At 38.5% G+C, this 13,123-nt stretch overlaps 1 protein-coding gene across 1 annotated transcript; it reads left to right on the top strand.

Moving 5' to 3' along the window:
* Positions 1-980: 980 nt before the first annotated feature.
* Positions 981-11,079, top strand: LOC121887295 (choline O-acetyltransferase-like). Its single transcript, XM_042398024.1, has 14 exons — positions 981-1,025; positions 1,941-2,132; positions 2,959-3,077; positions 4,770-4,823; positions 5,022-5,202; positions 6,537-6,714; positions 6,819-6,988; positions 7,065-7,165; positions 7,276-7,404; positions 7,507-7,629; positions 7,740-7,881; positions 8,128-8,190; positions 8,752-8,889; positions 10,813-11,079. Exons 1-14 carry the CDS (start codon positions 981-983, stop codon positions 11,077-11,079), a joined length of 1,902 nt encoding a protein of 633 aa, XP_042253958.1.
* Positions 11,080-13,123: the final 2,044 nt, after the last annotated feature.

Raw genomic sequence — 13,123 nt, 5'->3', positions numbered from 1 at the left:
AGGTGGTGGGTGGATGTGGGGGGAGGGAGGGTGGGGTGGGGTGCGGGGCTGTGAGATAATATGTTCCGCGAATAGATTTCGATGGGAGGAGTTTTTTGCCTCAAGGGGGAAGGTAGACGCAAACACCTTCAGCATCTTTTTCCAAGGCGCGCTTTAATGTGGAGTCACAGCCGTATGGCGAGACGCGGGGACGGGGGACCAGTCCAGCGCCCGAACGGAGCTTTACTCTAATATGGGATATCACATCGTGGACGTGGGAGGCAATGTGATCTTCCACACACTTCTCTGACCACTTGAGTGCTACACTGATCAGGTAAGGTAACTTTTTTTCTCTCTTTCAATTAACGAAAAAGGAGATTTTGTGTTTATTAAAAACTTATCATCCTACTGGATGAGCCTCTTTGGCGCACAGCGAGGAAGAATATACATCCATAAAAGCTCATTTAGTCTACTTAAAAGTCCGCTTTGTTCTGAAAACACACTGAAAAGTTTGCAAGTCCTTAATCATTTCACTTGTTTTAAAGTTTAATACATTTCAGTGATTTGTAATTTTTAGTTAATCGTTTGTTTCAAGATATTGGCATTTTTTTATTGAAATGTTTTACAAATAATTTTACTTTATTGGCATCATTTTTCTTTCGCATGAGGAAAACTAACCTTTTAAGACTGAAATACAGATAAAAATGAGCTTTTAAGATGCAGATCTCTTTGCAGTGGTGAGCAATGCAGCGCAGCAGGAATTCAAGGACATGCAGCAAATTACATTAGGCTGCGAAATGATGAAGAATGGAAGCCTGCTGGTTCACTTTCAGACAGCACTAACTGCAAAGCTCAGTGGGCCCTAATTTTATTTACTGTATTTTTTTTTACTTTGCTGTTTTCTCTCTTAAATGTCTTAACGTGCTTCGTGCAGGGAAGGCTGAACTCAAGCCATCTCTAGAGGGTTTCCACATTTCCCTTGACTGGACTGGAATGCAAAGATGCCTATTTTGGAGCAACAGACAGCCAGAGACCGAGACGGCCAAGTATGATCACATGTCATTGTTTTCTTAGTGAAAGTGTTTTTCTTTATATTAGCACAAATACTAAACACCTTCACTTTTTTTCAAGATTTTTTTTTAATAATGAGCGCTTCTGCTGTCCATGGTGCTGAAGTTGGCAAAAGTTCAGCACCACGGACAGCTCCTGGTCCACTAACATTAACTGACCGCTAGGGGCGAACATTTGATGGAAGGCCTTTCATCCCTCTGGAGCAAAACCACCCATATTTTAACTATTTTATTTCAAAAAATAGACATACTTCACCTCTGTATTTCTCTAGTCATCTAATGAAATTTGAGCTACAGATAGATTATATTTTATGGGAATTTAACCAGTTGTTTACTGCAGTTTGGTTGGCTAAAGATAGATTATATTATAAGGGAATTGTTTACTGTGGTATAGTTGCCACTTGGTCTTCCTGTCTTCAATTTTTGTTTGTTTGTTTTCCAGAGCAATATTTTATACATCTTTGCGCAAAAAATTAAAATACATTTAAAAAAAAATACTTCTCCCATTTTCAAGAATCCACAGCAAGAAATTATTTCACCATTCCAACACACAGGTCAACATCAACAGCTGCGGTTACTAACAGTAACAGTATGCAAATGACCGAACATCAGACACAAAAGATAATCAATTTGTATCTTCCTTCCTTAAAAAAAATACAACAGTATTTCCAAGTCCCATAAGACTATGGGATTTATTTGCAAATAGGCCTTGAAGCATTAAAGATGAATTATTAACTCTGGTTCTAATAATAAAAGCATAAAAAAAAGATCTTACCCCTTTGGCCCTCTCACTGATTAACAATAACTGAAACATTAAAATGCTGAACAGCTGCTGTCCTTTCATTACTTATTATCACTATTTATACCAATCTGTTGTTTTTGTGACATCAGGTGCTGCCAAAGGTCCCTGTGCCCCCACTGAAACAAACCCTCGACACGTACCTGAAGTGTGTCCAGCACCTGGTGAAGGAGGAGCAGTTTAAAAAAACAAAGGCCATTGTGGAGAAGTTTGGGGCTCCTGGAGGTGCTGGAGAGGTTCTCCAGAAGAAGCTTCTAGAGAGGAGGGACAAGACAACCAACTGGGTAAACTTTCACATCATGCAAGATAAAAAAAAACACTGCTGCCTCATTTTATCAAGGTGCATAAACTGGGAAAAAGACAGAAAAAAGAAAAAACATATCCAACTATGCAACATTTTTCTATCCCCTGTATCAATAAAGACATTTTGGTTTATTGTTATTTAAGAGTAACTGGATATGTTTCTCCTCTCCGCCTTTTTTCTAATTAATTGAATATTCATTTGGAAAACTCATTAAAGTCATTACCTAATGTTCATCATTGAATATCTTTAGTATTATAAAATGTCTGTTTTTCTTTATTTAATACAAAATATGTACATTTATTATAGAGGATCTGATATAATGAATTTGAGCTTTACTAATGCAGTATTTTTAATCAGCATCATCTTTTTTGTGCTTTTTTTGTAATAATCATGTTTGAACCTTTGCATCTGTGCTATTTTAAAAAGAAAATGCCCTCTGATTTTGTCTCCAAGATGGCAAAGTTCCTGAAATAATATAATATATAACCCATTCATAAGAGTTGAAAACAGTGAAACACCCGGCGATGAAGATTTATCGGAGTCTCTGTTTGTCCTTTGTTGCCTCAGTCTCTCTCTCTCGGAGTCTGGGTGATCGGTCAGTCCACAACTCATCCAGCTCTGTGAAATCTATCACGCTCCCACTCTCACATTGGCTCTCACCCACTCTCCTTTTCATCTGGCAGTGATACACTGTAATAGGTTTTTTACTCCATTGCTCACAGGTCTCAACTCTGAAGATAATAACTTGAGTCCAAATCGCTTAACGAAGCAACATTTCTCAAAAAGCATCTATGTGTGTTTCTCAGGTCTATGACTACTGGCTGGAAGACATGTACTTGAACAACAGGTTGGCCCTACCGGTCAACTCCAGTCCTGTCATGGTGTTTCCTAAGCAGACATTCAGAGATCATAAGGATGCTCTCAGGTATGTGCTAGGAGTTTTTTTGGCTCTGCTTTTGTTCAGACTATATAATGTTTACATGTACTGAGTTTTAAAAATGTATCCACCCTCTCTGTGATGTACCAGAGACAGTGATAAAAGTTATCCAAACTAGACTCTACTGCGCAACAACAGAATCATGTGAGAGTCAGTGAGAGGAGCAGTTAAAAAGAAAATCTTATCCTAAATCACTTTACACTGGGAAGAAACATTACTGTGAACATATATATATATACAATATATATAATACTTTCTTACAGTAAATAATGCAACAGAACATCAAGATTTTCATCAACTGAGTTTGAAAGCTGAAAATATTTCAGCCATGTAAACGTCTGGTAAAAGTCAGATTTCAGATTGAGTCACTTGATTGAGGTGAAATGTCTTTTTTGTCAACTGAATGGTGATAAAAAAGAAAGGAAAACATTTTAGTAGCCTCAATACAACAGAATTACAAAGAATACGATTATTTTCAGTTGCTTCTTTTGTCCAACCAACGGTCCAACTCCCACAGATACTGAGTTTACTTTCACTTACAGGATAGACAAGAAAAAGAAGCAATTGAGGAAAACTGGAACATTATTCATTTTTGCTTAAAAATTTACTAAAAAGATGAATCCTTTATCAAAATGGTTGCAGATTAATTTTATGTCAATTGATTATTAGATTAATCGTTTCAACTCTTATGGAAACCCTCTGTCTTCCCTATCTCTGTGCAAACCTGCATTTAATACCCTCAAGCTGAACACGTACACCACATTCTCTCACAAAATTCAAGTCATTGAGAAAAAGGTAGTAAATAAATGTCACCTAATAACTCCCAGAATGTACTGAACAACACAGATTGTAACTTGCAGAATGCTTGAAGACCAATTTAATGTGTCCAGAGGTTTAGATGTCAATTAAGTGAGAACAGCAACGGTTGGATATTGCTCATTTTACTTTTCTGTAAAGAAAAGTAACAATATTAACAATACAAAACATACTGTACATTATATCATTCAGTTCTGTGGCTGCTGAGAGGTTTATGTTCTTCTCAGCAGACATGGACACAGATTAAGATCAGAGCAGACATGGAAAGAATCACTGGCATCATCTCTTGGACAAATCTCTGCCCATTATTAAATGAGCTGTGGTCCACCAGACATTACACCAGTCCGCCCGGACCTGTAACTCACCATTAGCTTTTGTCAGCTTGTGCCGCACTAACTGAATATTTCCAGAGCACCCCAAGCAGCTGGTAATCTACTGACACGACCACTTATTAGATTGGGAGTGACAGGGCCAAACTCTCCGCAGAGACTGCTAGTCAGGCCTCATTTAGGGGTGTGGTGCTCTGTGGCCGCCTTCTTTGTATTGATCTGGCTTTGAACGTAATAACACCAAAGACAAATGACATACAACATAAGACTTGACAGGGCTCTGTGTTTTCCCTATTTGCCCCCACCGCCTACTCACACATACAGGCTGGCTCTCTCTCTCACACACAGACACAGATAAACACACATGCTCACCCACTGTATCCTAGTAATTTACCATAATGTGATTACTGTTAGTCCTTTGAGAGATGGGAGTACATCTAATTATAATCACTTGCCAGTCCACTGTATGTGTGTGTTTGGTGTTTATACAGCAAACCCTGCGCCTTTTTAATTTCATCCTTTTCACTCTTTTAAGATTTGCTGCTCGTCTCATCAGAGGAGTGTTGGAGTATAAGGCTCTCGTTGATGAGTAAGTTTAACTTGTAATGGATTACCTGCCACCCTGCACCCTAAGCTTCCACCTGCATGTCTGTGCACGCACCACACCTCATCTATGTTACCCCCACGGCCCCAGTGTGCAGTCAGTCAATTTAAAACCAAACTATACTAATAAGTCACCAAGTAAGAGAGTCAGAGGTAATATGATGTGTGTAATAATGTCTCTCAGGCGAGCGCTCCCTGTGGAGTTTGCCCGAGGCCAGCTGGCTGGGACCCCTCTGTGCATGGAGCAGTACTACCGCCTCTTCAGCTCCTACCGCTACCCGGGGCTAAAGACAGACACGCTGAAGGTCCAGATGAACGCGGCCTCCTCAGCGCCGGAGCACATCATCGTGGCGTGCAAGAACCAGGTCAGGACACTGGCCTCTGAGAAGACTTTTCATACTCCATCAGACATCTAAGTGAAGACACTGTCCAGTCCATGTGAGAGAAAATATAAGTGAATTTAAGGATGTTTTAACATTATATTAAGTTTATCTACAGATGCAGCTGAAGATTTTTTTTTACCAAAGTGCTCCAAAGATGTGGTGAATTTACCACTGCATGCAGCAATACTGGCCTCTAGTGCAGATAAACTCTGACTTTCCTGGACATCTAATTTGGCTACAGAATATATTTTGTTATCTATTCTGTTGGTGCCACCTTTGAATGTAATGTATTACAGATATCACAGGGGCATCTAACCGAAAAAGCCAAGATCCTCTCCACTCTGTTGAACCTCAGTACTGAATACGAGAGGTTTTCTTTTCCAAGTAACATGTACTTGGAATATTCATCATCTGTATATACATCATTCTGCACAGTGAAGCTCCAACATCCAACTGAAAGACAAAAACAGATATTTGACTGGAGTGGGGACTTTAAATTCAGGCATTAGACTAAATATCCTATTTTAGTGAAAAATACTAGTACCTATCAGTCAATTTTCATCATATATGTATTGTATTTCAAATGTATCCACTTCTTTTTTATAGAGCTGCATTTTGTAAGTTTCCCAACTGATCATAATTCAAAAGTGAAGTCTTTTTTTCTGGTGTTTACAAGCACAACTGATGTAAACAACTTCGATTTAATGGTGGTCTAGTTAACTTTTGTGAGTTTGTTCTACAATCTGTAGTCTGTGCCAGATACCATCTCATTCCCTCATATTGTTTTTGAGTCCTGACTGATAGTCCTTTATAGAGATTCCCATCGATGCATAAAACCTGTGCCGCCATCATCTGCAGGTCCAAGGCTACTACCATTTTGATTTCATTTAGCTTTGCCTTTAAATTAACATGGAGAAAAAGGCTGAGAGACAGCACAAGAGGAGCTCTCACCTGGAAATGGTTCTGGGAACTATCAATCTATGGCACATAAGGGCCTGTCCCTATGGAGATACGGGCAGTTAACTAAATTACAGTTGATTAAATCTGTCTGAGAGCTTCCTTGAGTCGCATTTTTAACTGATCACAGCGGAGGAGCCATGTTTTATGTTGCAGTTGGCCATTTTTAGTCCCTGTCATTATTACTAGTGCCCTTGTTATCTCAGCGGTTCAAATACTGTACCACAGTAACAATAAAGCTCTGACATAAAGGAGACATCTCAGCATAAATATTCCCTACTAAAGTTGCATCCTGTGATACAGTACATGATGGAATAGTTAAGAACTGTATGGTTTCTGTAATCTATTTTTCTCACTAGTTTTTCGTGTTGGATGTAGTCGCAAACAGCAAGCAGCTCAACGAGACAGAAATCTTATCCCAACTGGAGAAAATCATGAAAATGGCAGGAAACGCAGAGGAGAGACTCCCTCCTTTTGGCATCCTGACATCTGATGGAAGGACAGAATGGGCACAAGCGAGAGATGCACTAACGAAAGGTCTCAGCTCTTATGTCTTCACTTTCAGAAGTTTTAACTAACTGTAAACAGTTTTCAGAGAAATAAACCAAGACATATCTGATCTCTCAACCTCTTCTATCCAGATCAAACCAACAGGGACTCTTTGGCCCTGATAGAAAGCTGTCTCTGTGTGGTGTGTCTGGATGAGCCCAATGGCTTGGACCCCAATGATACGAACAGGGCCCTGCTGATGCTGCATGGTGGCGGCCGTGAGAGGAATGGGGCAAACCGCTGGTATGACAAGTCAATGCAGGTAAAACCATGCTGATGGCACTTTAATCCTGCATGGACGGAGACTTTGGCCTGTTAGTTAATCTGTCTTCTCTCAGTTTGTTATAGGAATGGATGGCGTATGTGGAGTGGTGTGCGAGCACTCACCTTTTGAGGGTATAGTTCTGGTGCAGTGCTCGGAATACCTGATGAAATATATGTAAGTCAGCCCACTGCAGCAGGATATAACTGTACATCAGATATTGTTTTCTCAATGAATGCTGCTGAGGTCAACAGTGAAGGAGATCTAAATGTTGTTGTTCTCAACAGAACTGGGACCCCATCAAAGATAGTGACATCTTCCAGCATCAGAGAGCTTCCCCCTCCAAGGAAACTTCTCTGGAAATGTAACCCACACATCCAAGGACTCTTAGCGGCATCTGGAGACCGACTCCAGAGGCAAGACACACACAAACAAAAAAACACATAATCATATCTACAAACAATTCCAAGTATTTCCAAAGACACTAGGTCTCATATTGTCTTTGCTTTCTCCTCCAGGCTGGTGAATAATCTCGACATGGATGTTTTCAAGTTTAAAGTTTATGGAAAAGAATTCATCAAAAAGCAGAAGATGAGTCCAGACGCATTCATACAAGTTGCCTTACAACTCGCATTTTACAAGTAAAGCACATCCCAGATCTAGAGCTTCAAATTTTAATTTACAAAAATTTACTTACTATTCCCTTTCAAATATGTTGATGTTTCAATGATTGCTTTTGTCGTGATCTCAGATGCAATGGAAGGCTCGTTTCCACCTATGAGAGTGCGTCCATCCGGCGTTTCCAAGAGGGTCGGGTAGATAATATTCGCTCAGCCACTGCTGAGGCCCTGGCCTTTGTGAAGTCCATGACAGATGAGAGGGGCACTTTCACCGTGAGTCATTTTTCTCACTTTGACAGACTAACTCCCATATTACTTCTCATCAAGCCCGCTCAGACGAAACAGGTGCGACCAGCTACCTCAGCATGCCAAACCCAGTCTCCCTATTGAAGCAGATGATCTCCCCGCAGATTTAACAGCTCTATGAAAAATGGATTTACTAGCAGTATTGTATTACTTTTGTGAAAACTGCCCCATGTTTCCATTTTTTCACTAAATTATTTTTCACTTTTCTTGCAGGATTCAGAAAAAATTAAACGATTGAGGGATGCAATTAATGCCCAGACAAATTATACAATTGCAGTAAGTATTTCATACCAGCTTTCGATCAGTGTCATAGACAAAGTTTAAATGTGTAAGCATTAAAACATTATGTTAAACTGATTCTAAACCCAAAATGTATCTTTTGAGTGTCAAAAACTCACCACCTATAGACTTCAAAAGTGAAATTTTGTTTGATCATTCTTCACAGAGGGCAGCAGCTGCGGTAAGCTTGAAAAACATATTGGTTACAATGGATAACAATAGTTTTAATGCCAGAAAAAAAGATATCAATTAATACATTTTGGTTGGAGTATCACAATAAGGAGCTGGTGGATACACAGTGGGGCTATTGTTCAAAATCTTTAAAGGCACAGGTCACAACTGGTGTGCAGTACCCTTTCAATCCAAAACATATCTACATGGTTTGTGGTCCAACTGCAGCCCAGGAAGTTCAGCAAACATCTGAATTCTGTTGTGACAGTCAAGGTGGAGGGTATATTTTACACAAAGCAGGACTGGGCCTGTAAATCCCATCTCTGTTCATACTGAGACTCTTGCTGAAAAGGCTGCATTAGCACTGAGGGAAAACATGTTTTTCAGGCTATTACAGGAATGGCAATAGACAATCATCTCCTTGGACTTCTGAGGATCGCAAAGGAGCTCAACATGGAGAAGCCAGAGATCTTCTGCGATGAGACATATCTGGCCAGTAACCAATTCATCCTTTCTACCAGTCAGGTAACATGTGATCTCAAACTATTCTAACATTTTCTCTCTTCAAATTATTACTTTAAGGTCTCTCTGGCTAAGGAACCCAAACGCAGTTTTATAAGAATTCGATGCTTAAAATTTCTGCTCATGATTGATAAAGGACAGGTAGTACCATATATACATATATTTCCCTAGAACCCTGACTCATCAAGTTCAACATGTGTCTTTATACACACAGAGATAAAAACAGAAATATGAATTGGCTTTAGAGTTCTCATTTCACAAAGATAGAGAATACAGAGGAGCTGCTGTTGAGGGAATATTGGTGAATCTTCTGCTGCTTTGCTTATAATCTGTCTGAACTTCCTCCTCTTGTGAACAGAGGTACAGTTATGGAAAACACTTCCAGTCACTGTGACAGAAATGTTTTTGCTTTGGCTTTTTTCAAATGTGAAAAGAGATACAGTTCTTGGACCCTATGAATATCAAGTTCCTCTGTGTCTTCACTACCATGACCATGAATTACAAGAAGACGGAGATCAGCCAACACCACCTAGAGCAGCAACAGCACCAGGAATTTTGAGCAAGAGGAGCATTTGATTTATTTTTATGCCCTGCACCCTGATAAGCAGACAGTTCTGTCTGTGGTTTATTAAAGAACTTTGAAGACATGACTGCATTTAGCACTAAGCTGTATAGACAATAAAGAGAACCAATTACAAAAGGCTGAAGAAATCTCTAAAAAAGAGTTTACTAAGACTGCAAAAAAGAAATGCACTTACAACACAACAAAACTTTACAAAACGCATAAGACTAATTAGAAAGTTTTGAAAACAGCCAGGTGGCTGCTGGTGTTTGGGAGCATCACTGAGGGCTCTGTGCTTGCTCCTAAAGTCTTTTTAATTGGAGACCCTGTCAGATTCATCTGCTATCCTCTGCACTGAGTTTTTTTCCTCCAGATGATCTCTGTATTTAGCTTTAGCACTTGAATCCCACACTTGAAAATGTTTTTTTTCTACTAACACAAGTTGTTAAGACAGCCATACACATAAACTATATATATAAAGACTCACTACACAACAATACACATTCACAAGAGCTGACAGTTGCATTGTTATTTGACCGACTGAGGGGTGGTTAATGCTACAACAGCATGTAATGATTATGGGATGACTCTTTAGCTTTGATACACTTTTCCATTTCTGACAGCAAAGCAAAGAGCATCTGCAGTTTACATTGAGCAGTGACTCAATAAAGTCACATTTATAATGTGCAGTCACTAGTAGTCATCCATGACATTTCCAACAAAATTAATGTGCGTTTTGCTCCTCACTTTTGCTTATTAATGAAGTAAAATGATTCAACCCACATCCTGTTCGCCATAACTTTGCTATTTTAACATCCTGTGTCAGTGAGCTCTTTCCTGATGCATTTTGCATTAGTGAAAGATGCAGTGCCTATAGAAACATTAACTTCATCTATGGAAAATATGAGAAAATATGATATTACACAGTTCTTCCAGTGGTGCATCAACGCATCAAATATGTCTGGGGAAAAACTCCCAGAGTGTTAACACCACTTAGACCAGGTGAAAGCTTTTATCCTGCATATAAAGTTGATCAAAAGAAAGTGAATTGACAACTATTTTGATATTCTGTTAATCATTGAGGTAATTTATCATGCAAAAATACCAAGCAATTGCTAGTTTCAGATTGTCAAATGTTAAATGTAAGGATTTTCTGCTTTTCTCTGTTTTAGGAATGTAAACTGAATATTTAGACTGTTGGTTGGACAAAACAAGAAATCTAAGGATGTTGTTTTTTCAAATAAGTTGTATTTGCAGCCCTGATCTGATTCATCATCTCTCACAAATACAAAACTAACACAGCTCTTTGTCATGACTAGCTACAGTAAAGTGGTCTAACCTAGGTTGTGTCCTCCTGTCTCCAGGTCCCTACCACAGTGGAGATTTTCTGTTGCTACGGCCCAGTGGTGCCAAACGGCTACGGCGCCTGTTACAACCCACAATCAGACCACATCATCTTCTGTGTGTCTAGTTTTTGGGAGAGCACGCAGACGAGCTCGGCTGTTTTCGTCAAAGCACTGAACGAGGGCCTGCTGGAAATCAGGGACCTGTGCAATAGTAGCGGCACTGCAGCTACCAAACCGGCTGATAGCAGCCAGGGAGCTGGTCAGCCTCGCAAATCAGGGAAGTAAGCCATACTGAAAGAGCACTCCCACTCAGCTGCTCCTCTCAACACTTTTAGACTTAGTCTTTAGCTTTAGTCTCACTAGTGTCTTTGTTGTCTGTGCAATAGTGCTCCTTTCACCACGAAATGAAAAGCCTTAAAATCCTCATGTAACTGTAAGTAGTATATAAATATCAAAAAATGTGAATGGAAAACTTTTTCTTTTTTTTTTTGGATGTGTAGACATCAGAATGATTTTGGGTCCATCATTGACACCCACTTGATTCAGTAGACTTAGATTAACTGGTCTGCTGCCTTTAGGAAACTGAAGCCATGTCCGCTTTGAAGCACTGATGTGAGGGGCAACTCCTCAATCAGAGAGTGATTTTACTGAATGATCTCAATGTATATCTTACACACACATATAGAGTAGTTAACGTAATATACTGTACATGGCAGGAATCTGTAAAAATTAAAAAAAATACATACAGTATACTTAAGTGACTTATAACAATCATGACGTCCTGTAAATGTGATTCTGCCAACCTGTTTGTGTGTGCCATTATGTAAAAAAAAACAAACAAACTGGATTAATAATATAAATATAATATTTTAATGAGATAAAGTTATTTTTACTGTTGTCATGTTTGAGTAGTTATGTACATGTTTTTGATGCCATTAATACTAAAGTTGCCAAAGAGATCATATGTAAGTGAAATCAGTTTGATGAGGCACATTATAAAAAATATATGAATGAATAACTGTAAAAATAGAGGACAGGTTAAAGATAATAGAGATGTGTGAAGGGAAAAACTGGTTTCAGTGGTACATTTGAAGTCATCTGTGAACTTGTGCCGTGTGTATGTGTTCCACATTATAGCAATAGTTAATAGTGTAAAGTTAAATGAGCAGTACCTTAAAAGCAAGATATAGTCCAGTGGTGACTGAGGCAAACCACTGTGTTTATGTGTACAGTAAAAAAAAAAGTGCTTTTATTTGCACTTAGAGGTAGAATGAGGGTAGTCATGTGTTGTTATATTGTAGGTACATTGTGCAATAACAAAATAGCAAGTGCAGTGAGGGTATATGTGCAATTTACCAAATCAGTTCATTAGATGCATGGAGCTTATGTAATATTAAATAAACTATGGTTGCTATTTTTGATATTCAGAGATACTGGACTGACATTAGAATGAATTTTGGCAATGTACACGGTGCATGATGTTTTGGTCAAAAATGTCCATTGAAGGTGTAATGTGACGTAGGATTCCTCTACAAATGTACTGTATATTGTGGGTCTTGTTTCAATCTGTGGTGGTTCGTGTCATAGCAAATCAAATCAGTGGTCTTTAGCAGTGAAAATGTGAGGATATTTGTTGTCCTGTGTCCAGATGACACTTACTGTATGTTTGTCATCTGTGTATCATCAGCCAAAGTGAATGTGAACCATGAAGATCGTTTTTTTTTTTTTTTAAAAAGTCCATATCAAGAAAAGGCTACACACATGCATGTTTATTCTTACATACTAACTGTATTTTTATATGTTCAAAACTTATATGATGAAAATTATTCTTAGAGTACATAGAAATAATAAAACTGCCTTAAAATAAAGTGATGCAAACTATTTTCGACAGTTCCTCCCAGATATTATATTCTATAAGTGTTAAATGTTGTTTCACCTCTGATAATTAATTTGTGTTTCTACCTGTGCTGTTGTTTCCTGTCTGTTACTAAGTGACAAATGCAAAAGAATGTATTGTTTGTCATGTATTATTCAGTGAGGTTTTCCCTTTTCCCTGTGGTTAAATTATGTTATTATATTAATTGTCCTACGGCAAAGCATTAATGTAGTAATTTTTGCACTCATCCATGATGCTTTTTGTCAATGGTCATTTGTAACATGTCACTGACAAGGAGAATATAATTATCAGGTCATTAATGAATGTTCAGTGAAAAGTCATATGTTTGTCATTGTAAAAAAGAAAGCAAAAATCTCATTTATTTTTTTGGCTATGGCACTATCTTGTTGATTGAAAACATCAAAATAAGCTGTATTAAAACTGTTGTGCAGT

The sequence above is a fragment of the Thunnus maccoyii genome, chromosome 20 (genome assembly GCF_910596095.1).
Source record: "Thunnus maccoyii chromosome 20, fThuMac1.1, whole genome shotgun sequence".
Classification (NCBI taxonomy): domain Eukaryota; kingdom Metazoa; phylum Chordata; class Actinopteri; order Scombriformes; family Scombridae; genus Thunnus; species Thunnus maccoyii.
The sequence above is the reverse complement of the archived record's forward strand: the minus strand, read 5'-3'. Positions and strand labels throughout refer to the sequence as shown.